We start from the raw sequence: 27,433 nt of genomic DNA, 5'->3' as shown, positions 1-27,433 counted from the left end.
GCAGGTTAAATTTGATTTGACCTCTTGGTACTGATCTTCTTTCCCCAACCTGACTTTGGTCTACTTTTTCACTCCCACTGCCAGCACCTGCTGTTCTTTTTGGAGAGCCACCTTGGGGTACTGGAAGCTGCTTTGCTCCACACGCATGGAGTCCTGCTGAGTCTGGGAACTTACAACCCCTCTTGGCACCCACACATTTGCAGCAGTCTGTAGGAACGAAACCATCTAGAAAAGAATGGAAGTGTAACTGACTCTTCAGAGCCCCCTGCAGGACATTACCTGAAATCACACCTTGGGTTGTTTTCTCCAGTCCCATCCTGCTTTTCTCTCACTCACCACATTCTCCCAGGAGCACACATCTTTAATATATCACTTGCCCACAAGTCATCTCAGAGTATGCTCCGGGAATCCTGACCTCCCTGCTTCTGAGAATTCTAGCACTTTGGGCAAAGCAGAATTTTCTGAACTGCCTGACCAAAGCAGACAGAATCTCTGACAAAGAAACAAGATTAGCTTCTCCACCATGGTAACCCTGCTGGCTCCCAACCTACGGGAAATTATTCCTCACAAAGAAAGAACCCTTAATTACTAACCGATAATTAAAACCTGAAGCCAAGTGCAGGAAGCCAGGGCTTGGCTGTGAGCAATGCTCCTCACCGACATCCCCAGTATGATGTGAGGTCTATACTTTTAATGTCGTGCATACAACCCCTCCACAATGAGAGCTTTGCTAGGCAGAGAATAAGATGTATTACAGTGTGTGGGAGATGTTTTCATTAAGCTATAGAAATAGAAGGCTTATGTTTTATAGCTCAAATGTTGCCAATTTTTTAAATAAGAGGCTTAGTGTAAATCTAAGCTATTCAAGGAGCAGCAGTGTAAGGACTCTCATTGAATCACTACCAGCCAAAAACAAAGATGAAATTTATGATCCTCAGTTTCCCCATCTGTAAATAGGGGTGATCACCTTCCCTGCTTTAGAATCAAAGAGTGATAGTATGTATTGCTGAAATGAACAGTGGGTCTCTGTTGATCTATCAAAAGTTATCAGCTGAATTTCCCAGAATGCTAACGGCATTGATGTCCAGCTCTTTTCTTCTGTCCACACCCCACAAACATAGATCCTCCCTTGAACTTGTAGAGAATGTTCCAGAAGGCTCAGGAAATGCTTTTTGTGGGTGCCAGAGTGGTGACAGACAGCCAGTGTTGTGTTAGCTCTCTTACCAGGCATGGGGTTTCTCTTCATCCTCAGCGGAGTGGGTATTATTTACAAGTGAAGAATTTATTCTCTGTGAAGTCCATAGCCAAGGTTCATAAGCACATTATCTAGTCGCTCACAATCAATCACAATTATCCTCTACTGCATGAAGGTTTGAGAGTTTTCATTTGTTTTTTTGGTCTTAGCTCACAAATTCATCTTTCCTCACAGTGAGAGTCGAATGCTGACTAACAGAGTAGAAGTGCCCTCTTTGCTCTCCCCAACTTCCTCCCTTGAGTTCATCAATAATATTTCAGCACCTGCTATTTGGTTCTTTTGTCTCTTTTGGTTTCTTCTGAACTGTAGCAATTCAGTACCACTGAATATTATCTTTTGGCCTTGTTCTTATATGTGTTATCATTTTTTTAAAGATTTATTTATTTGTGCATACAGAGCTGGGGTACAGGTCAGAGGCTCAGGGGCAGTGAGAGGATTCACCAGAGACAGAGTGGGGAGCAGAACAGGCAGATTGACGAAGTACACTGCTGAGGGGAGCAGCGGGCGGGTCAGGAGAGGTCTGCCACACCAGGTGGTCACCTCCAGGGCAGGCGGGAATCGAACTCATGCGGAAGTGGCTTTAGCTTCTCAGTGCTGTGCTTTAACCCGCTGCACCACCAGGGAGGGTCCTGTGTTATCATTTTTTAAGCTGCATGAATTTAAGACAATGAAGTAGATATTTTCTAATCCAAAACTAATAGATGGGAAACCGAAGATCAGAGAGAGTGAGCTGCGTAGCTCATACAATCAGTAGTGACATGGAAAGTTCACCACCTGTCATGCTGACTTTGTCCAACTTGGCTCTCCTGCAGAGACCCTCTCACAGCTCAGCAAATGACTATTGACTCAATGGCTACATTCCTAACACAAGAGTCATCTTTGAATCTTTCCCCTTCTTTTCTCACTTTAACCACTATATTTCCCCTGGATTTGGTCTATAATCAATTCCTCTGTTTCCACCAGTGACATGCTGAACCAAGCCAACATCATTTCCCTCCAGGAAACTGGAGAGTCCATAGCTTCTACTCTTGCCATCTCCCCCAGAATAATCAGAAAGGAAAACAACTGTACAAGAAGCCATTCCTGTCTCCCCAGTTAAATCCAGAGTTCCCCACACAAACAAAATCATATCATCTCTTCAGCTGTGGTATGTCAGCTCCAGGTGCATGGAGGTGTCTTGCTCACCCCCAAGAGAGCTACCAAAACTAGTGAAAACAACAAGAATAATTGTCCTGATTCTTTTATTCACTTATTTGTATTAATGCAACAAACATTTGATTCACAAAACATGCATTTTCAAACTAAAGGGGAAAAAAGGTCTTTAAAATTACCACATGAAGGGTTAAATGATTGCAAAATGCAAAAGAAATAGGCACACGCGCATGTTCTTAGCTAACAATCTCTGTTAACCAACTAACTATTCCACTAGAAGAAAGGAATTTCCAAAATGTAGGAACTCTATTCACAGGGCTCCCTGAAGAAGTGTGTGGTATTATTTTGTTTTCATTATTAACATTAAATTTGATGCACCATATTTACAAATGCATCCAAAGGAAAACAAACCTGCCCTGGAAACAAGGCTTCCAATTATAATCATGGATGCTATTTGTTCTTCACAGGGAATATTTTAAGTATCAATTTAAATGCAAATGAATCTTATCATTCCAAATTACACTTACTCCATTGTGTTGAAATTAATATTGAAAATGATATTGAACACCAAATTATGAGTAATTAATATTGACACAATGAAAAAATATGCTCCCATTTAGCTGTTATGGGGGAGAAGTCTTGTCTGAGTGTATGCTGTGTATACTATCAATATGTGAGGAACATGATTTCCCCAATGTCTTTGAAAAACACAACAGAATTATGGGAGCCAAGGGCTTGAAATGACAATGATACATCTTAGAACTGAGTAAATCCTCCTCTGGGTCAAAGTGCTGTTACATATGTATTTAAATGACTATATATTATTTTAAAATAAATTATTCCACAAATACTAAAGAACTATAAAGCAAGTCTGGAAAATGACAATGTTTCTCTTAAATGTAAGCACAAAGAAGACCCTGTCTCCCTTAGAATCTCACCTAGGGGTGGGCAAACTATGACCCACAGACTGACGTCCTGTTTTTGTAAGTCAAGTCTTATGGGGACACAGCCACTCTCATTTGTTAACTGTCACAGCTCTAGATGTTCATGACCATGTGATGGCATTGTGACAGTGTTGTGACAGAGACCCGTCTATCAGCAAAGCTGGCCCTTTAAGAAAAAGTTCCCTGAAATCCCCTGACCTGATCAGTTGCGGATTGAGATATAGGAAAATGGCTTTGTTAAAAACAAAAAGTCTGAGAGTTGAGATGCCAGTCCCATTATGACTCCACCACTTCATAGCTGCGTGACATCTAACAAGCTGTTAAATGTCTCAGGGCACAGCATCCTCATTTGAAAGCTCAAAAAATTAGATTCTTCTCTGTTGTTGCTCTAAAGTCTTATGAAATTCTCCTCCCTTCCAATAAAATCACTGATTAAGAAGCAAAAGCTGAATTGGTTTTATAAAGAAATGAAATTGTCAAGTAGTTTGAATCTACGTAATTTGCTTTTGAGAATGACAGACATAAATCATGCTTCTCTTCCAACATGATGCTCTATACATTAATTACTGCAGCTGAGTGGTTTCAAAGAGCTTTGAATTCATTTACTGTCTTAGTTTGGATTCCCCATAAGCCAACCCTAATATGGATTAGTTTATTTGGGAGGTCACCCCAGGAAACATAGGCAGGGAGAGAGTCAAACAGGGTGTGGGCCATGTGCATTCCTACAGGGGGCAACTGGAGCTCAATTCTGCAGGGCAAGCCTGGGCCTTGGCTTAGATCACATGTGGGAGACAGAGTCAGAGTATATTTACACCAGCTTCTGCCAGTCATGGTTGAGAGCTGATGCCAGGATAGAGGAGAAAGTAATTTCCTGTACTTCTGAGCTGCCACCATCATGGACAGATAGAGCTCTAGAGATAGGGGGAATCTGACAGAGGAAAGTTGAGTCAATATGTATTGATATAGTAAAAGCAAGAGTTTATGAATGGGACCTTCAACAACACCTGCTATAATTATAAATTCAGAGATCTCCAAACTTTTTATCTCATGTGGAAACATGAAACTGAAAATGTTTGAGTAGATTCTCCGAGTATATTCATAGGTGATTGCTTACACACTGTATGTATGTACTGCTGCCATAATGGGTTATATATATTATTGCATATTTTGTGTGTGTGTGTGTGTGTGTGTATTATTGTATATATAATATATACAAAAAAGAACATTTTAAAGATATTAAAATAAATATGAAAATGTCATACTATGTACCTGCTCATAGCAGTACTAGTCACAATAGGTAAAAGGTAGAAGCAACACTAATAAAATGTAAAATGTATTGTATAGCCATACAATAAAATGTTATTCATCCTTAAAAAGGAAGGAAATCATACTGCAAGCAATAACACAAATGGTATTTGATGATGTTATATAAGAATGAGTGACATTGGTGGATGAGGTGCTTGGAATAGTCAAGTTCATAGAGACAAAAAGTAGAATGGTGGTTGTCAAGAGCTGAGGGGAGAAGGGAAAGGAGAATTATTATTTATGGGTACAGTATTTCAATTTTACAAGATGAAAAAGTTCTTGAGATTGGTTGCATAACATTGTGAATTCCTTAATTTACTGAACTGTTCACCTAAAAATGGTTAAGATGGTAAATTTTGTTAGACATTTTATCATAGTTATAATAAAAATGAATACCTAATTTTTCAAATCAAACTCAAAAATGAGAATATTGTCTCCCTACCCTCAGCCCCAATGGACCACCTTACTGAACTCTGGGCTAGGCACGCCCAATGTAGGAGACTTTAACACTAAATAACCAGTGTGCAACCCTGTTCATAATGTGATCAGTACAAGCTTCAAAATAAAAAGTCTTTTGCCAAGATTTCTCTCTTCAAGAAAGATAGAACAGTGTAACAGACACGGTACTAATGAGGACCACAAATAGGTGCACCTGGGTCCATCCTGCCACTGATGCTCAGTTACTGTGACAAGAGGCAAGTGAATCTAACTTCTCTGGGTTATCTACTCCTTAAATGTAAAAGAAAGGTGGTCATATGCTTTTGTTTATTCATTTAATGATTATTTATTGAATGCTATTATACCAGAAAATTACCTTCAAAATTTGAACACATATGGCCCTCCCTGTTGGCACAGCGGGTTAAAGCACAGCACTAAGAAGCTTAAGCCACTTCCTCATGAGTTCGATTCCCACCTGCCCCAGAGGTGATCCACGTAGTGAGGCAGACCTCTCCTGACCGCCGGCTGCTCCCCTCAGCAGTGTACTTCATCGATCTCCCTGTTCTGCTCCCTTCTCTGTCTCTGGTGAATCCTCTCACCCTCCGCATCTCTGGCCTATACCCCAGTACTATATGAGTAAATAAATAAATGTTTTTAAAAAAAATTTGAACACATAAACAAATATTTTGGGGGGTTTAATGGGTGATTGTGGAAAGATATGTCTGGATTTGATTTTTTTCCCCAAAAGATCTGTCTATTATGGAGATAGACTAGGAGCTGGCAAGAATGCAAACATGGAGATCACATAGGGAGAATTTTCTAGAAGAAAAAAAAATCATTTGAAAAAGAGTTGTGTTTCAAGAAAGAGAGAATGTAAAGAACTCCAAATTTAGGGGACATTCACTAAATGTTTCTTTCTTCCCCCCTGCAGAAAAAAAAAAAGTCTTTTAAAAGAGCAGACACTATTGTCAAGCAGTGGGGCTTTTATTAGGCACCCAGCAAGCCCAGGCACCCAGGCTCCAAAGGGTCCTTGTCTGTGGGAAACGCAGAGAAAGATTCAGCAGCAGTCTTAACACCTCGCTCCACATCAGCAGGAACCCAGACCAGCCCACGGAGAGCTCTGAATAGCATTTATGATGCTTAATCAGAAAGCATGCAGCGTTGATCTGGAAATTAATTGGATGCTCAGGTTTTTCACACATCATGTAGAGTTAGATATTACAAAGATTTTGAAAAGAATATATTTAGTAACAATATTACTGATGTTCAGTCCCAGAGACCCGTATCTACTGTGGGGCTCATTATATCCTGAGTGACAATAGGTGCTTAGTAAATCTCTTTTGATTATGATGATTAACCATATTATTTAGTGTGCCTTTAATAACTAGTGAGGAATTGGACCAGACCTGGGAGTTTTCTAAATAGGACCCACCATGCTATTTTTTTTAATCTAATCATTCTTACTTAATTGACTCATTATTTTAACTTGATAGGATGTTTTAAAATATTTAAAAGTGATTGTAGTTACTGCTATCAGGAAAAACCTCACCTGCCATACAAATAGGACAGGCATTAAAGAAAGATACAGACCACCTCTAAAGCTCCCATGTGGCACAGCACCTGAAGAAATGCCAGACCAGTCGCACTGCTAGCAAAGGATCTCGGGAAGACTAGCCCAAGTCATCTGTTCTCACAGCCCTGTGTCCACAACACAGCAACTGAGATAGGGACAGAAGGAGAGATTTCTCAAGTGAACAACAATGAATACTGCTAAAACCTTTTGCTAAAAAAAGCAAAAGCTCTTCAGGATGTGAAAATATGCTCAGCTTGGAGACTTCTTAGACTTTGCAACTCCAAAAACCATCTACTAAAAGACAAAGACTAGTCTTCCAGACTCCCCTGCTGGGGAGCAGCTCCACAGGCTGGGGGAGAGCAGGAGCTGAAATGATGAGGGCTCAGTACTGCATTTCCTGGTGATAAAAGCTTCCTTTAATATTTGGTGCTATAGAAATACCCACAGATACTCATAAAGGAAGGTATTTATAGAGGGCAAAACCTCCTAGCAAACCCCATACATTGTTGGCCTGGTGCCTATGAAAAAGGTTTAGTAATCAATTAAAAAATTAAACACATGTTCACCATATGACCAGTAATCCCAGCCTGAAGTTTTTACCCAAGAGAAAAGGAAAGCATATGTATATTAAAAAAAAAAAAAAGACATAGACAAGAGTATTCAAAGCAGCTTTATTCATATTTGCCAAAACTGGAAATAATTCAAATGCCCATCAAGTAAACGGGTCAATAACATTGTGTTGTGTGTCAACAATGGAGCGCTTTTCCACAATCAAAGTAACAAGCAACTGAGGGGCATACAATTAAATAGACTAATCTCAGAAACATTGTCAGTCCCAAAAGGCAGCCACCAAACAGTGCAAATTCTTTGTGAAATGTTCTAAAACAGGCATGATTAAGTAATAGAGAGAGAAATCAAAGAGAGGTTGATGGAGGCAGGGGGAGATAAACTGAGACAGGCATCAAAGAACTTTCCCTAAGATGGAAATGTTAGTGCATGACCACGGGGTACCTCTGGCCCCCCAAACTTGCACACTCTAAAGGGGTCCTGCCATTGATGTGCACAAAGGCAAAGCTCACTTTTAGTGTGTAAACTCTACACACTCTCAGTGTGTAGACTTTAACTGAACTAGTGGGTGTATAGAGAGAAGAAAAGGTAATCGTTTTCCCAATAAAGCAACCAAAGTTACCCATTCCCTTGAGGGTAAATGCACAGCCACGCAGGGCTGAACCAAAGTGGGGCCACTGAGAACAAAAGCCCTACTACAAGTCTAAGGCACCTCCTGGTGGGGGAACCACAGAAAGAGGCCAGGCCAGTCTCGGGTAGCAAAGTCAAAGTAGAAATCAAGATAGTGGCTGCCATTGTCAGCCTCCCATGGGTCTCTCACCTACGTGTCTCTCCCAAATGTCTCCACTTGTCTGTCCTCCGCATGTCTCCTCCAGATCCACCAAAGCCCTGGTGCAAGTCCAAAGACAAGAAGCAAGTGAGCTCTTCTCCACCTGTCTCCCCTGAGCCTACCTGACTTCCATATTTTATAGCTTCACCTGGCCAGTCAGCTCACCCCTCGTTCCCAGGAGCTAGTCCAGGGAAGTTGCAGATATAGGGGGTAGGAAACATGTAACCATCCCCTTTTATAGAGATGCCTCAGTTCAAAAGTGTCTATATTTGTCCGCCATGGTCGTGACACAGGTGTGCAGATTACCAGAACTACTCAGGCTGCATGCTTCACATCAACATACTTGGTGAGAGATAAATTATCCCTCAAATTTTTAGGTACTTTTTTTTCATTATATTTATTTTTTTTAAGATTTATTTATTTATGCATATAGAACTGGGGTACAGGCCAGAGGTGCAGAGGCAGTGGGAGGATTCACCAGAGAGAGAGCTGGGAGCAGAATAGGTATAGATCAATGAAGTACACTGCTGAGGGGAGCAGCAGTCTGGTCAGGAGAAGTCTGCTGTGCCATGTGGGTCAGCTCCTGGGCTGGGGATCAAACTCACACCGAAGGGGCTAATGCTAGCTTGCAGTGCTGAGCCTTAACCATTGGGCCACCAGGGAGAGCGCAGGTGTGATTTTAAGCACAATATTTTAGCAAAAAGTCCAATTTAGAAATCAGTTGCTACTGAAAATTCTCTGAAAGTGTGAGAATTATGAAAGTGGGAAACTACTATGTCCTAGGACCTGATGAGATTTTTCACCATCTACCCAGGAGGTTACCTGTCTACCCGCCTCCCTAGGTTGTCTCAAGTAGAAAAGTTAATAAATGTCAAGACCTGTGGAAGTTCTCCAGTCAGCGTGCAGGCGGAAAGGGGTATTATTTAATCATGATTACTAAATTCTTAAAACTTTATCACTCTCGCTTTTCTCCCTATTTGCATTTTAATATAGCAGCAAGACTTGCTCATCATTTTAAAAAAAAAAATCCAGACATTACTGAAGTGTAGTTAAAATAAAAACTGCAATTTCCTTTCTCTCCTCTCGCCTACCTCTCCCCTACAAGTCCTACTTACAACCCAATTTTGGTGATGTGGCAGTTTTGTGTAGATCCTTGCAGATTTTATTTTCCAAAACTGGAATTATGCAGTAACTCGTATGATGCAATCTATTCTTCTTTGTAACGATATATCCCCTTCCATAGCATGGAAACACCATAATTTATTTAAGTGAGCCCCTAGTGACTGGCATTTGGGTCTCCCCCAATGCTTTGCTACTACAAATTATGAAATGAATATATTTCCTTGAAAATAGATTTTTGAACTCTTTTTAAAATATCTCTTTAGAATAAATTCCTAGAAATGAAATTTCTGGGTCAAGAACTACATACAATTTTAATTTGCTAAAATTTATTAAATTATTCTCTGAAATGATTTAAGCAATTTACAGTCCTCCTAAGAACACCAGTTCTCCTTCTGATCACAAAAAGAGGAAAAATAATGTAGGGAGAATGTTGCAATGTTCAAAGACTCCAATGTCCTTGAAAAACAAGGTGACAGAGAGAGACCATCCTGGCCCTATTTTCACTCATGGCCTGAAACTTCCCTGATGAGAATATAAAATACATGATATTAAAAAAAAATAGCTTAAGTAATGAAATTAATGAGAGTTGAGAGGCTATGACTTGAACATTTGCTGGTTAATAGATTTAGGGGATAGAAACAATGTTGTATCAATTATAGCAATTAACCAGAGATGAAGATGAATTGAAGGGAGCCTCCCTTGCCAGCCAAATTTCAACTCAAATGTTGACTAATGAACTGTTGATGCAAACCAGGAGGCAAAAACTGGGTTGGGAACAGAGAAAAGCCCAGCTCTCACTCTCCAAAATAAGCACTGGGTTTTCAGAACCACAGAAGTTCCACCTGCCTCAGCTTCCTAAAGAATACCATCTCCTCCACTTGCCTTTTAGGAAATAGGACACTTTCCAATAAACATTTATTGGCTGCAGCCCCCAAGGTATTTTTCCCCCCTTTAAATGGAGTTCAACTCTTTCTGAACCTGAAAGAATATGACCCTGAAGAAAACTTATCCCATCTTTGTGATGAAATGCACTAACAGGAAAATCCCCACAGGCAGCCTTCAGCATCCTGCTGACCATGTCAGAGAGAACACCTGACCCACCCAGTTGTCAGTTATGTTGGAAATAGTTCTTTAGAGGAGAAAAAGAGATTTGAGAGAAAAGGTAGTACATTCCTTCCAAAGCTATGAGTAGAAATCATCAATAATATTCCATGCAGATAAGATTTTACTTTGGATCACATAAAACACCCTAGCCAGGTAGCCAGCTGCTGTTTTTTTTCAATTCACTTTTTATTTATAGGAAAATTGCTTTTTTTTGGTGCATCATTCTATGAGTTTTGACACACACACACATACCCGCACACACACACGTATATATAACCATCAACACAACAAAGAGACACAATGGCTCCATCACATGCCAGAATCCCTCATGCTGCCCCCTTGTGACCAACATCCCTGCACCTTCAGTCCCTAACTGCTACAGATCTACTTTCTGTCCCTATAGTTTTGCCTTCTCTAGAGTATCATATACCTGGAATCCTACAGTAAAAAGCCTTCTGAGTATGGTCTTTGTCATGCGTTTGTGACTCATCCATTTAGCTATTCCTTTTTATTGTTGTGTAGTTTTCCATTGTGTGAATGTACCATGGCTTATCTACCCATTCTCCAGCTATGGAACATTTGGATGACTTCCACTTTGGGCAGTTATAAAAAATATATATATTCACATGTTGGCTTTTGTTTGAAATTAAAACTTCTTTTATCTTGTGATGGGTAAACCATGTGGTGATCCAACTTTTACTTAAAACTCTAAAAAATATAGCTTTTTTCTGTGTGCAAGGATCCTGAAAACAATTCAGTTGACTTGAGGTTGATAATTCTCTTCTTGTGACAACTGTTCTTACTTACGTAGTCTGGGTCTTGAAAGCAAGCCATGACGTGGTCATGCCTGGCTTCCATTTGTCCCAGTAAGGGATAAGGAATTGGGATGTGGACACTGATACATTTAGTCATTCTAGAAAATCACTTACTCCTTTTTACTTTAGACCTTACAGCAAAGGCAATACAGATATTTCATTTTCTTTCCTTTTTCCCATCAATTTCTGTATCTAAAAGTTTTATAGAGATATAAGCAAGCATATGTTGAAATTTTTAACTGAATGAAAAAATTAAAAATGGAATTTTGTTTTTTTCCTTCTGAAACTTTGGAAGCATAGTCTTCAAATTTGAACACTAAAAGTGAATATTTGGGATTGTATTTCCAGAAAAATAAATACATATAATTACCATAATTATATCATTGTAATTATAGTTCAACTCTAGTATAATTTATAATAAATCCCCAAAAAGATAGGTTCTATTTTAATTGAACATGGCCAAGTTAAATCCAAGGAGTATTCAGTTGAGAATAAGGTTTGATGTTGTGGCATATCTAATGATTTCTATCTTGTTTTAATTAAGTTAAGTTTATAAGACTATTTTTAACTTTTTTTTTTTTTGCTTATTTCATTTTTCCATTTTGCACTCATCTTTCTAATATAATAAGGGCAAGATTCAACTGAAATATGCAAATAATGTTCCTTACAATACCACTAAACTTGGTAGAAGTGCTATGTTATGATGCTAGCTCATACAAAAGGAAGTTTGGACATACCAACATTTAATGTACAAAAATACAAGTAATAAAAAAGTGAGTGTTTAATGGTTGAAAACTCTTGAAACATACTTGCATTGTTCTGTCCAATTCCAAAACCAAATGATCTTATTTCAATAATTTTGTTTATGTATAGAAAATGGGCAAACTCCACCTGAGAACTCCCCTAAAGACAAATGATATAGGAGTCAACAAAATAGTTTCGAAAATTCTTATCGTGAGTTCATTCATTCATTCAACATGCATTGAAAGTCTGCACTCTGCATAGTGATATCAAGTAAAAAACACAATCCACATCCTTAAACCATTCACAGTGAACTGGAAAAGGGTGGAAAATAAGGTGAATGTTATGAAGAGACATCTATCAACAACAGAGAATTACGTGAGGATGGCCATTCTTAGATCAGGTGATATTTGAGCTGTTTCGAGTGAGCCAGACTGATGGAGGAGAGACTTCCAGACAGATGAAACCACATAAAGGACAGGAAGTGCAGGACCTGCATGCAGGGGAATGGAAAGAGGGAACACTGGAGCCATACACTGTAATAAGCCATGTTGCTTAAAACCACAGACTGGAAGTTTGTAATCAAGGTACCCAGAGGGTTGGCCTTCCCAGAGGCTCAGAGGAGAATCTGTTCATACATCACCTTTTTTAGTGGTAGCAGGCAACCCTTCCATTCCTTGGCTTATAGTCCCTTCACTCTAATCTCTGTCTCCATCTGCACCTGGTGGTCTCTTCCTTGTGTGCCTATGTCTCTTTTTCTTCACTTGGCCTTCCCTTAAGGTCACTAGTCATTGGACATAGGGCCTGTCCTAATCTGGTATAAGCTCATTTTGGCAAGACACACTTCAACTCATAGCAAACAGGGTTCTGCAAACTATAGCCCACTCATTGCATTTTGTTGTTGTTTGTGAACAGAATTTTTGAGATACAGTCACCTGTATTTGTTTATATATGATTGAGACTGCTTTCTCACTACGAAGGCAGAGACAAATTTTTGTGACAGACACAATATGGCCCACAGAGTTTAAGACATTGACCACTGACCCATTCCAGAAAAAAAAAATCCAGTGAACTAAAGAGAAACTTGTAGTAGCCCCATTACCAACAGCCTTGAGTGTGATGCTGAAGAGTAAGAACCTGACCGTGGAAACTCTGAGGGATGTACTCTGATGTCAATGGGAAGCATACAAATACAAACTGGGTGGGGATGTTGAAAAGGAGTGAACAAGGGATTTTCAGGCCCCAATGAGACACACTGGTGTCTGGAGAAAAGGAGACATGGGAGAAGATGCAGTGGAAGGTGAAGGATGAAATAGGGCCTTTGTAATTTAACAGTCACCATTCAATTTATGAGAAGATCAAGTAATTTGTTGAAGAAGAGTCTATAGTTGAGGGAAAGTCTTACTAATGGAGGGTAGGTTGTCGATGAGTTTTCTATTTCCTAGAAATGCTGAGAAGAATATGGCAGCAGGGGTAGCAAGGAACACCGTGAGCGCAGGGTATGTCATCCCAAAAGGTCTACAGCAGAGTGTTCTCTTTCCAACATACCAGTGTCCAGAATTCAACTACTGCAACCCCCATGCTCAAAGTGATTGCGTGATTAATGTGGATTCTGGAGTTCCATCCTTGTAGCAACTTAATAGGGTATGTGCACAGCCTCCAAATGAAAGCTGTAATCACTTTTCCATAGTTTATGAATTATGAAGTTGGATTCCCATCACAAATGCTGTCAAAGTTTTTTTGACTTCAAAACCAATTAAAATGATGAATAGCTGTGAATAGAACCAGAAGTGCATTTAATCTTTCTCCAGAACAGTTGGGGACCAGTCTTTTTTTGTGTCACATTTCACATTAGCTGGGAACATAAAATTGGTCTTGTTCAAAGGTAAGACTCCAACAACTTTTTCATGAAAGGGAGTTGATCCATTTAGCATTTTTTTTTTCATCTATAAACACTGAGATATTTACAATAGGCCTATGCTTCTTTTTTGCTTATCTCCCAAGGTCATAGCACTCTATTTCCATCTTCTCCTCTAAGCAAGGTTATCCTGAAAAGAATCACCAAAGCAGAGATTAACTGTTCAAAGCAAAAAGAGACAAGTGAGATGATTGAGGACAAGTTTTTAAATTTGATTTATTGGAGATGCAAAAATGGGTGGCAACCCAAAGCCTGAGGAAGCCCTGCCCCCACACACTACATTTAATATATCTCAGGTCTTAATGCAGCCACTCAATGCCAAGGTTGCTGGGATAAGCAAGATGATCAGTCTTGTCATCAGAGGAAAGAGCTGGCTGTGCCATGCAGGACAGAGAGAAGAAAATGAGCCTGAATCAGAAGATCTAGTTTCTAGTTACTAACTCAGCCATTTCTAGCTGAAAAACCTGAGCAAATCACCTAACCTGCTAAGCCTTATTTTTCTTATCTGTAAAATGGGACATAAAATATTCAATTCTCAAAATGATTGGTGACTCAACTGAAATTAATTTGTGTTGACTATTACACATACATAATTTATGTATAAAACCTTTGTGCATGTATAATAGCAATGAACCCTGTGCAATTATTCATACAACTGGGCTTTTGGCAGTTGGAAAACATCCTATAAGATATGTGCAAGACATAGTCGCCAACCAATGATATATGGACGAAACAACCCTTTTGATGAGGTGACTCAGCTATCAGTGAACTCATCTTTGCTATTTTTAGGGTTGAAAAAAGAAGAAGCAGGTGATACTGACGTTGTATAATCTATGGCATGAGAGAGGCTGTCAAGTAGTGTCTCCCTCTCTCCCAAGACATCTGGACACAAAGGTGGTGACCTTGACCTCACCAACCATAAAGGCAAGCAGGACATCCCCAGAGGAAGCAAAGGAGAAGCCTCAAGCAGCTCTCCAACCCCGTAGGACATCAGTCAAAATAGATTGACTTGCACCCCATCACCTTGACAACACAAATTTAGACCCTGGCTGCTGCATTCCCTTCTGATTCCATTTCCAGAACTGCAACTGGCACTGATTTCCACGTTGCTGTTGCAAGGTCTGCCGGTACCTTTGTGGGCCGTCACAGGCAGGTCTTCTGTGTGGACCTGCAAGACAGGTCCTAATTGCCTAAGTCCACTTCCAACTGGCCATCCTTCACTTGGGCAAGTTCTGCAGGAGAAGCTGCACTTGGCACTGCCTCCTCTGTCCTGGCTCCCCCCAGGCCACCCTGGCATTGCTGTGCAACCACTCTCCTCAGCCTCTTTTAACTTAGCAAAGCTAACTTCATCTGCCTTTCTTTTTTTTTTTTAATTTTATAGTAGTTTATTTTTACATATTTTTGTGCATTTTTCCATCTCAGTTGCAATCCCCTTGGGTTTCCCATCACCAAATCACCCCTGTGCCATCACCATAGTCCAGTGCATTTCCCTCCCCCCACTGTTTTTGATCCCCTTTCCCACTCCACCCCCACAAAATGTCTCTGGTATATAGTTGTTCATCATTATCATTATTTTCTCGACTGTTCCGTTATATTGCTGCTCTGAGTGAAACCATCCGGTATTTTTCCTTTTCTTTCTGGCTTATTTCACTAAGCATGATCTTTTCCAGCTCCATCCATGTTGCTGCAAAAGACATGTGTTTCTATTTTTTTGGTTGCTGAGTAATATTCCATTGTGTATATGTACCACATCTTTTTAATACAGTCATCCATTTTTGGGCATTCGTCATCTGCCTTTCTTAAACTCACATCTTTTCTTTTCTTTCAACCTGACTTAGCTATTGCTTCTGCACCACCTTCTCCTGAAGTGACAGGTCATAAAGTGGCCAAGGCTCACAGCAAAGAACTGTAAGTTACCTTTGTACAGTTTGCTCAAGGTCAACTTTGTCATCGTAGGGGCACAAAGAGAGCTCAGCTGGGAAGGCTGCAGGGAAAGGGGAGAGACCAAAAGGGTTAGCTCAGGACTGGGGACATGACTAGGTGTAAGGCCTCCCCTGAGGCAGCATGGCATGAGCTTGGGTCCACAATCCGAGTTTGAATTTTTCAGAGTTGGACCTTATAAGAGGCCAAGCCCTACCTGAGCACAGTCACACCCACTTCAGTTCCCTACATGCACCCTGACTTTTACTCATTCCATACTATGTCTCACTATAGTGTTAATCTTAGTGTGTCTGCAGAGTTGGTTAAAATAATGGAGAGACACTGTTTCTTTTCAGGAAAGAGGCAGGGTTTAAAAATAAGCATGTCTGGAAATATAAACACATTCTAAAGGAAACGCTTTAACTCCTATTGCTGTTCAAGCAACTTGGCATTTAGTTTGTCTATAATTGGGTATATTGTTAAAGTTTTGACAGAAACTTTATTTTAAGCTGCAGGAGGCAAAAATAATTCAAACCTTTATATTCATCAAAATGGATTTAACAGCCAGAAACCCTCACTGTAAACCTTTACTCTTCTTTCTTACAGAATCAATTCCTTCTAAAGGCACACGGAGTCCAAGAATATTCTGCACAATAATTCTATAATTTATCTTGCTTTCTTTGGTTTTCCTGAGTTCATCAGGACCTCTTCTTTAGAACCAAAGAAGTCCATGTGACAACTCTATTCCCAGAACTGATTTTCTCTGGAGAAAGAGCTTCAGATCACATGGAGAAGGGCACTATGCTAAAAGTATTCATGCTAAGGTATAGATGACTTATCAAATTCAGTTTCTTCCTGTCAAGGAATGCAGGTGGAAGAGGAAGAAGATTATAGTACAGACATTATGGACAGAGAAAGGAAACATGAAGGGCCAAAGCAAACCTTGCTCCATGCACCCATTTTACAAATTCAAAAAATATACGAGCACCTACAAATTCCCTGGAGACCCTGTTACAATGCAGATTCAAATGCAGTCAGTCTGGGTGAAGTCCGAGATTCTGTATTTCTACCTACTTCTATGGTAACGACAGTGTTATCAGTCCACAAACCTAACCCTACTTCTATGGTAACCACAAACCTAACTTCAAAGCAGCAAGAAAGACAAAATATAAGGGATGAACAAAGGTGTTAATGTTTCTCAACCTAGACATCAGAACCACATAAAGAGCTTTGTTTTTAACTTCTTGGTGCACAGATCAATTAAATCAGAATCTAGGGGTGACCCGAGTAAGCATGTTTCTAAAGACCTCCCCAGGAAATGCTATTGAACAGTCAGAGTTGATAAGTTCATTGGGATGAGCAGGTGCATCCATGATGAATGGACTAGCTCCTGAGAGCTAGAGGCAAGGTGCCCGGCTAAGGGCATCTGCCTTTTCAATAGTGACTTGCTGGAACACAATGCATGGCAAATAGTTGGTACTCAATAAATATTTGTTCAGTGAAGGGAGAAATAAATGGTTGGTTGAATGAATGAGTGATAGAGTTCTTTAAAGGTCAGCAGTCTACAGAATATAAAGGATTGGAGTCCCTCTGTTGAAATGACAAGGAACAAGATGAGATGAAAGAGCAGAAACTCTTTTCCATTACTTCTTTAAATACCTGGTAGAGAGCCTTCAGCCACTCTTAAGACTGACTCTGCTGATAACCAAAACAGTCTAAATCGTCAGTATTACCACTGTTTTATTCCAGTGTTTCCCAAACATTCCCCAGTCCCTACATACCTTCACAAATTTCATCATCCATGTGGTTGTTCACCTGACAGTTCTCCTTAAATTGTCTCATTTAATATAGAAGAATGTATTGTAATGGTAAACAACCTATACCCTTTGACAGGGGTCTAGATATAAATAGAAGCAACTAACGAAATAAACACAATGAAAGCAACTTGGGTCGGATGCTACTGCCTGCCACTGCCGGCCTCTGTCAAATAAGAAGAGGGATGAGCTCGTGCAGAGAGGCAGGGAGGACACGAAAGCACTAAATGGAGGCTTGTCATCAGCACAGCAAAAAGGACTAGTGAAGCGTGATGAGAGACAGACCGTGCAATGCCATTCTGCGGAAGGCCCCAGGTACTAGCTGCTTCTGGAACATAATTGATTTTCAAATTACTCTCAGGTATCCCAGGGTCACCAAGTAGTCCTGACACATGCAACACGATGTGAAGTTTCTGACCCCAATGCAGAGGGGCAAGACTGCATCAGAGGAGAAGCCCCTGGTCTAAATCCCTGCCTTGGTTTTGTCATCTGTGTGACCTTGAGCAAAATTTTCAAGCTCTCTGTGCCTCAGTCTCCTTGCTCAGAGAATGAGTGATAATAAAAGTAGTGTCACAAAGGGACATCTTAAGGTGGAGCTGAGGTATACAAAACAACTGAGAATCTCTGGCACAAAATTCCCTGTTGTCATTATTATGGCAAAGAAAAAAAATGTACATACATACACACAGTTACCCAAGGAAAGACTTTATGTCTTTCATCATAGTGGTAAATGATCTTTAATTTACATCATCCCCTATGTTGGATACATCAGCTTTTTCTAGTCTTACAATTGTACTAGTATACTTCCATAAATACATTAAACGCAAATATTTCCTATATGTGCAATATATCTTTAGGATCAGTTCCAGAGGTAGGATCTCTTCTATGTTGATAGATATTGCTGAATTTCTCCTTAAAGAGTTTGTATTAACGGGCCCTTCCTGGTGGCGCAGTGGGTTAAAGCACAGCACTGGGAAGCTACAGACATTTCAGCATGAGTTCGATCCCCACCTGCCCTGGAGGTGATCCACAAGGCGCAGCAGACCTCTCCAGACCCGCCCGCTGCTCCCCTCAGCAGTGTACTTCGTCGATCTGCCTGTTCTGTTCCCCACCCAGTCTCTGGTGAAGCCTCTCACTGCCCCTGCACCTCTGGCCTGTACCCCAGTTCTGTGTGCAGAAATAAATAAAAACTTTAAAAAAATAATGTACTAACTTGCCAACCAACCACCCATGTAAGTGAGTGCCTTTTGGCCCACATTTTCAGAATAATATATTTGAAGCACATAAAGCAAAATACATGGGATAATCAAGGGGAGCAGCTATATAGAAACATAGTTCTTAAAAGACTAAAATACATATTTGTGCCATAGTAAATAAGTGCTATTTTTGTTAGAGCATTAAATAACAAAATCTAGTGGCAAGCAGAAGTGAGTAAAAAGATAATTCAGCATATCTGCAACCACTGTGACAGAATATAAGAGTGCATCTTGGTGACAAGCTCGCAGGTATGCTAATGATACCAAGCTTGTAGTCTGCATCTATAATTGGAGCTAAATTTGAGTTGGCAGCTAGGGAAAATAAAAAGTAATTTTTTCTGAAAAAGTTTTGGACCTTGCCTTAGAGCCAGCTCTTGGAGATTAATTATCATGAGTGGCAGCTTCCCACTATATATCAGATTATTCTGGGAATTCACACTTTTAGGGCAGCCCTTAAAATTCATCTGCAGGAATCAATCTAGCCTAACACGGGCTCTGTTGGCCTTCCCAAGTTGGTAGAAGAACCAAGGAGACATAAGCTGGCAGAGACGGTGCTGAAGAAGCCGTATCAAGATGTTGCCTTGACTGTGACCTTTTCCTTCCAGAGTCATGATCCCATTTCTTCCTTCAATGCTCCTACCCTGTAGGTTTAAAAACTTAAATATGAGAACTTAAGCTCTTGAAAAAACTTAAATGATCTATCCATTTAGGGCAATGTATAACCATTAGGAATTAATATTATTATCATCCCCTTTTAGGTTTGGAGCTTAGATATGCAGATAAGAGCGGGAGCAAGTGAAAGAATGGGACTGCTCAGCTTTGGAAAACATAAAATCCCCAGTAGTAGGGCACAAAACTTGGTGCTTCATGGATCCTGTGAGCCCTGTTATTCTATTGTATTGTTCCTCTTACCTGGAACTGCTCCAGCCACTAGAGAGTTTGCTAGAATTTCCAGGGGCATGAAGGAAGGAAGTGGTGGTAGCAGGCATCACATCTAGAGTTTGAGGACACTGTCACTGCATCTGTGTCACTGTGTTCCAGATACACAACTCTGGACATCTTAGGCGCCTAGAAGAAAGATTTGAAACAATTTTCTAACACTACTTTTTTTTTTTAATTTTTTGAGTGTTAGAGAAATATTAAATTTCATTAAGTTTTACAGTCAGACTTCATACAGATATAAATCTGCTGAATGTGGCTCTTAGTCAAAAGGGAACTGAACATTATCGTTACACTAGTGCATGTGGGAGAATTATTTGAGGAAAATCAAAATAGGCACAGTTGGGAACATTCAGCCATGACCATATAAGATTCAAGCAGGCGCAATAGCAAAATTCTTGAGGCTCTAATGCCCTGGGCTAATCTGCTGCTCAGTTTCCATACAGATGAGTTTTGTTCTGGGGCAATATGGTTTCAGTTTGTGAGTCTGTCTGGGGAAGCTCATTTCTCTTTCATTAGTCCATGAACACAGTGCAATTTCAGCTAATACTGTTACACGGCTCCTAGCTGGGTTATTTGGTTAAATGCCTTCAGGGAGAGGAGCAAGCCAGAATAAAGGGATGAATGTGATGTACTTCCCTGTTCTGAGTTCCTATAGTTGTGGAATTATATTGGCAATTAATCATATGTCATGCTCCACTCATGATCCTAAACTCTTAATCTTTGAAATATTACTTAAGCCTTGTAGGGCTTGACGTTTCACAAGGGATATCTTGTCTCACTGGAACAATTTCTTTGAAGACTGAGCTTATATGTGACTTTAACTAGAACTATTTCTTGCCATTGCACATCAACAGGAGAGCACTTACATGTGCATTTATGTGAAATAGAAAAACTACACCCTAACAGTGGGTGGGCTGCAAAATAGCACCTCCCTCTGGGCAAACAAATTAGTAAATATGGCCCTTGTAGACAGACTAATTATTTGTTAGAATCCCCCAGGGCACAAGGCTTGGTGAGTCCAGGGCAGCCCCCTGGTGCCTCTTGGACATGCACAGTCCACACAACTGTACATGGGGGCCCTGGTTCCAGAAACCACTCCCTCATGTTGTAGTCAGATCACAGAGTTTGCTCCACAGCACCCTAAGATGATCTGCTCGATGACGCTATTGGCTATTATGAGAGTGCAATATTGTCAGAAAACACAGCATCACTTTTAAAAATGAATAGTGGGGCCCTCCCTGGTGGCGCAGCGGGTTAAAGCACAGCACTGAGAATCTGAAGCCACTTCCGCATGAGTTCGATTCCCGCCTGCCGCCTGCCCCGGAGGAGACCACATGGCGAGCCAGACCTCTCCTGACCCGCCCGCTGGTTCCTTCAGCAGTGTACTTCATCGATCTGCCTGTTCTGCTCCCCACTCTGTCTCTGGTGAAGCCTCTCACCGCCCCTGAGCCTCTGGTCTGTACCCCAGTTCTGTATGCACAAATAAATAAATAAATCTTTAAAAAAAAAAAATGAATAGTGGGAGAGCGCTTGTATAGCAGGCAGCGTACCCTATGTCACCTGAGGTGACATGACCTCTGCAAGTCAAAAGAAGCTTACTGCAAACACCCCTGGCTTTGCTGATGACAATATTCCTACCGTGAGAACAGACAGGCCACGTGTAGGAGACAAGAGAGAAACTCTATGGAATTGGTCCCCTTAGGAACAGCCTTCTAAATCCCTGGTGGGCAATGGAAGCCACAGTGGCATCATCATCTTCCCAGTTAGGCGCTTTCACTGTCTCCTCAGCACCCCAGTGGGCTGAGACCCACTTTCTGACCCAATAACACCTAATAACCCACATTTGACTCGTGTGAGATCCAGGAAGGTAAACTTCAAGCTGCTAACAATGCAGCAACACTAATTTACATAAGATTCATTTTCAGGAGCTACAGCCCACCTACAGTGCTTAGAATGTGACAGGTATCTCTCAAAGCACACCTGCCCCATGGATGGGGATGTGAAAGAGAAATCTCCTCAGGAAAACAAGGACGCAATAAGATGCTGTAGTGGTGACCTCAGTCAGAAGGCAACCTGAGAGTCCAAGTGGCTTAGGGGTAGGCAAGAGTTGGCAAACTCTTTCTGAAAAATTTCTATTTTAAAATTTGTGTTTTCTCTCACAGCTACTTAAAACAATTGCTGTAGTCCAAAAGCAGTCAGAGGTGATTCATAAACAAATGGACATGACTATGTTTCAATAAATCTTTATTGATAAAAGCAGGTGGAGGCCCAGATCTGGCTTGTGTGCCTTATTTTGTTACTCTTGCCATAGGTAACCAAGAAAATGAGGACACAAAAGAAGAGGTGAGAAGCACCCACATCACTGAGCCACATGCTTAACCGTTCATAGTCACTCTTCCATTTTATTGTTACAGCAACCAAGTCATTACAGTTTTAGCACCTGCTTCCTAAAAAGTCTGCAAAAAAGGCAGCTCCTCAGATATAACAAGCCAAAAACTTTCTTGAAAATGAGTAAGTCTCCTTTCCCCTCTTAGCCTACCATAGGAAAAGTGCCTAATGGCCAAAACCATAGTTATTTAAGTTCTTTCCTAAGGGTTAGTCTAGTCTTGCCTTCTGTGTTCAAATATTTGGAAAGTAAACCTTAGAATTATTATGTACCAGAGAGCTTTGTTTTTTTTTTAAGTCTCTGAACTCAACTCTTCTATAGGAAAGTTTCTTATTGAACTTTCTTCCTGAAATAACTTGCAGGGAGGTCAGTTTGGATTCTGTCCAGTCTTCTCACTTTCTTCGTGATGGTGCAATGATAATTCAGGTTCTCAATGATGACTCTGAATCAGCCTAATCCTGAATCATCAATGATTAAATTATGTTCAGCTTTATGGATGGTATTTTTAATGCAAGAAAATAGACAAATGAATTTTAAGCAGAAGTTATAGAAGAATTCAAAACCAAACAAGCATCTGACTTAGCCTAAGGTGACCAAAGCAATAAATTTACAGAGCCACCACTTCCCTTCAATGTCTATGTTAATACCTATTTTAGGAAATTCTGGTATAATTCAAGGCCAGCTTAATTTATTCCTAAACGCAAATAACTTTATGGAAGACAACCTCGTATTTTGAATTAACAAATGCTTCACTTTTGGCTATAAAAGAATAAACATAACCCTTGAAAAGATTGCTCACTGTTCTATCTTGCTATCAACCATTTGTCTTTTAGCCAGAAAAGATGCAGCCAACTGCTGTTTACATTCTTTAATACTCAGTGTAGACTGTTACCCAGAGAATTAAGCATTCGTCATCAAACTAAATGTAAAGGCAAAAAAATAATCAGAACTCCTAAGTTTTCATCCATTTTAACAGTCACAGGTAAATCTGACCGCAGACTATACTTGGCCATTGTTCTTGTTATAAAGTGGTCTCAGAGTTCTGTGTATTCTTGGCTACAAGTTCTGCTTTCCAATTGCTCTTTCTAGATTCCCCTGCCATATGAGAGCAAGTCAATTTCTGCATAATCAGAATTACAGTCAAAAGTCTTCATTGCAAGGCACAAGGGATAATTATGAACCAGAAAAGTGAGACAGGATGGGAAATTTAGGAAACTGGTCAATTGCTCAAGCAGTAAATACAAGGTTCAGAAAATTCTGGTTTTATTTTTCTCTCGAGTTTGATTTCTATCTGCCTGCCTAGCAATGAAACATGAACTTCATCAATTCAGGTTTTGCCACTTGTTTCCAGAATTGTCCTCAGGCTTTAGAGATTAACTCAGCCCTAAAGGAGTGGTGGGGACCAGGCGTCCTGGTGTTCCTGTCTCATCATGTGTCCAGCTTGGATTGACCACTGCATCCCTGATCCTGCTACACTTAGTTGTCAGTTATGCAGATGCTGCCTGTATGCTGGATCCTTAAGTTTCTAGACCAGATATTCTCACTGAACTCTGCCTCCCGGAATATTCTGATGTGCCACTTCTGATGTGTGGTTCCATGTCCCGATCCTAGAATGAGTGCAAGACCCCTCTGAGATTGGATATTCCAACATACCCCCATCTCACTGCAAGAACACAGCCTGTAACCTCCACGCAGGTTCCACAGTGGTTACTCATGCTAAATTGTCTATGCAGTTCACATTAGGCCAGGGAATTCTGACTCTTCTTCAAGAGGCAAACCAGGCTTAGCAAACAGGCTTGCAGGTCTATTGCTGAAGCTTCAACCTCAGCTTTGAAACCCAAAAGAAATATCAGATTGTGCTTCTTTTTATATTCCTACTAACTCTAAGAATACACTCATCTCTGAAAAATTCAGAGAATTTAGGGGTAAATGAACATACTTAAGAAAGACTAATAAAATACTTTTCAAAATAGTATCCCTCAAAATAACTGAGATCCAAATATTTCAAGAAAGGTTAAGGAATAAAAAATATACCAAATCTGGAAGTCTCTTACAGACAACAGTTAGAGATCAGACAGAGAAAGAAAGCAGTTTGGGATCTAAGTGGAGAAGGAGGCACAGAACTGTGGCCTTGCCAATGATTAATGCCAGTGGAGACAGAGCTGTCATCTCTAAAGACCTGTGTGAAAGGAAAACCCAGACTCTGGAGTAAGGATAGTTGTGTCTGACATCCAAGATATATGACTGGCCCAAATATTTAATAGAAGGGGAGGATGTGAAGAATTGGTTTTCAATGTATATTAAGTTTCTGTCACACAAATGGGTAAGTTCTAGAACTCATATATGCAGTATAGGCAACAGTTTTGTATTATGCCCTTTAAAATATGTTAAAAAGATAGTGTTTTTGTTAAATATTCTTCTCAAAGAGTTAGGTCAGAACTAAGAAAAATGTTGAAAGTGATGATGTCACGAGGGAATGCACATGCCCAAACTCAGTATGTTTTCATTATGAGTGTAAGATTGTTTGTACTTCAAGTATGCCTCAGGAAAGCTAGAAAATTTTGAAACAAATTTTAGGGTGACTTCTGCCCCAAACACATTTGTTTTAATAAATTAGTATTACAATTCTGATCATTGGAGACTGGAAGTCCATTGTCATCCACCAAATGGGATTATGAGTTAATGAAATTAGTCTAGATGCTTGTAAACATCACACCACTAGTAGATTAGGCTTGCAATCTGACATGAATCCCAAACTAAAGTGGGTTACCTGATAAAGAAGCACAATTCCTGGAAATGGCTAGATCCAAGGAGTCAAGAATGCCCAAACTGGAATATGAAGCTAACTCAGCATTTCTTAGCCAGATGTGTGTCAAGGACAGGAAGCCCCCAGGGGCTCTACTGCAGACCCTAAGAGCTTAGGAGAGGAGAACAGGGGAGGAGAGAAGCGCTCCCCAGAGGCGAGTAAAAGCAGAGAAGGCAGAAGGGAAGGAATGTGTTAGTCACTAAGTGGGGGTTGATCATCCTCCAACATAGACCAAAATAAAAGGCCAACCAACTGAATGGAAAGTTTTAGCTATGAAATCATATAATGACAGTTTAAGTGAATAAATAATTGATTCTTGCGTGACTCTTAATGGGAAAAAAATGGAGGTTTTGTATTGCATAGAATTTAAACTTCTAACTGTGTAATAGATGTTTCAAGAGCACTTCCAGTTTGCAATCATAATTATTTTGAGGGTTATTGATGTTGATGGGTGTGTGTTCCTCCAACTGAGCTCTAAGTTACACAAGGGGAAAGATATCTACCATTCTATTTCCCAACTTAGCAAAGTCTCTGGCAAATGTTAGGCTCTCAATGATATTCATTGAGTGAATAAATGAGGTTGATTTTGTGGGCGACATTAGGAGCTTGGCAATGGCTTGACACCCATAATGTATATATGTATCTGAAGCAACGATTTGGAGTAAGCCTCCTGCATAAAGCATGAAAAATCTAGAGACCACCTCCCCTGTGGCATGAAATTGAGAACATTTTGACTCCCACTGCAAGGACGTTACCACAGGCCCTGGATTCCATCCAGGTGAACCCCATTTGCCCACAGGGGGAACACAACTTAAACAGGAAGCCATTAAGGAGAATGTGGGACTTGTATTTTATTAAGCCCGTAAAGATCTGAAAAAAAGGTGGGTGAAAGAAGTCCAGGAAAGAAGATAAAGGAAGGAAAGAAACGTCCAAAGACTTACGCTCTGTGACAGTTTTGCCTGGGCTGGTCTGACATGCCATAGCATTTCACAGAGAAACTATAAACACAAAACAGGCACACCTCAAAGTCTCAAAGCATTTTTCTCCTGCCTGTCTCAAAGCATTTTTTCTCCTGCTTGGACCTCTGGCTTTCTCAGTCTAACAAGACAACTTGTGTTTTTCAGAATGCGGAAGCGAGTTATGACTTCAGCAGCAACGATCCCTACCCTTATCCCCGCTACACGGACGACTGGTTTAACAGGTAAATGGGGTCTCCAGAGGTGTCTTTGATTTAGATTTGGTGTGTTTTATTTTGCTTTGCTTTCTTTATAAGAATGGTGCATCACCTGCCAAATAATTCTATGCTTTACCAAATTTATTGTGATTTATGCTGAGTGACTATGTTCTTTAAATTCCTAGATTTTTCTTAATAGTACCATACTCCTATAAAATTACTCTTTGTTCCATTGAACTAGGATTTATTTGCTAGTTAGTTATTCAATATATTCTACTAAAGATAAAATGAAATATAAATAACAAGAGGTTCTTTCCCAACCTATCACGAGGTGATTTAAAACACACTAATTTTACTTTGTTGAAATTATTGCAGAAAATTATGTTACCCCAGGGTATTTTACCCCTGAGTTTGTATGTTTTTGAAGTTTCCTACCATGACCCTATAAAGTATATTTTGTCCCTTTCAACAAAACAGTAAATGTAAGTGTAAGTAAATTGTCAATGATATTGTTGAAATGTTGCTTGGCATCTTACTAGGTGAAACTACTCAGTGGTCCATGTGAAGGTATTTTTCTCTGATCTATTTTACTGGTAAACATGTAAACACAATCTTTTTTCCTCCAAATAAGATATGTCTAAGAGGTTGCTTGCTTATAAGAAATGTCAAGAAAGGAAAATGTGTAATTGCTCAATCAAAAGCAACTATGTTTTAAACTTAGTGTTTCCTTACTAATGAGGCTGTTGGGAAGTTCATGAGAACATATGGACTTCAGTTAAAGGCATAAATGGTATAATTAATGTATAAGTGTGTATTGTATGTAGAGCAACTTACTCATTTGTTTTACTCCTTGAGGTAGAAAAGCAAATGTCATTCTCCTTACCAATGATAAGAAACACTCAGAAAGGCTGAGTGACTTCCCCGGTCAAACTCTTAGTATACATAAAAGCCAACTCTTTGAATCTAAGTCTCATAAATCTCCAAATCCAAATGGTATCATTCTTTTATCCCCATCCCTATTAGTCTAAAAGACAGGCTGTCAGGTGACCACGAGTAAGATGGCCAAGAGGGACAGTCCACAGGAGATCATAGAGTGTAGACTGCCCCTTATTTAGCAAGTTGGCCTGAGATTGTCTAGAGGAGAGACAAGGCACACTGATTAGGGATCTTGACAATTAAAGGAAAGAATAAAGAAGAAAATGCAATCCAAATGAATGCCATGTTGTAAAGATCATTGCTGGTGTCACAATTCCCTGCCAAGTTCATCTTGTTTTAAAACTACCATGCAGAGTTTAGAAGTGTGTCACTAAGGGTAAAAAATATATTTAGGCCCTCCCTGGTGGCGCAGCGGGTTAAAGCACAGCACTGAGAA

General features: G+C 40.1%; 1 protein-coding gene across 1 annotated transcript in view; it reads left to right on the top strand.

The window, feature by feature from the left end:
- The window catches only part of PCSK2 (proprotein convertase subtilisin/kexin type 2), a 225,640-nt gene that overhangs the window by 142,866 nt on the left and 55,341 nt on the right, over positions 1-27,433 (top strand). Inside the window, exon 6 of the mRNA XM_004686939.2 lies at positions 26,012-26,088. Coding sequence (XP_004686996.1) covers positions 26,012-26,088 — 77 coding nt within the window. The remainder of the gene's footprint in view (positions 1-26,011; positions 26,089-27,433) is intronic.

This window comes from Condylura cristata, unplaced genomic scaffold (genome assembly GCF_000260355.1).
Source record: "Condylura cristata isolate star-nosed mole 26May11 unplaced genomic scaffold, ConCri1.0 scaffold00022, whole genome shotgun sequence".
NCBI classification, from domain to species: Eukaryota; Metazoa; Chordata; class Mammalia; order Eulipotyphla; family Talpidae; genus Condylura; species Condylura cristata.
This window is presented reverse-complemented; position numbering and strand designations above follow the sequence as displayed.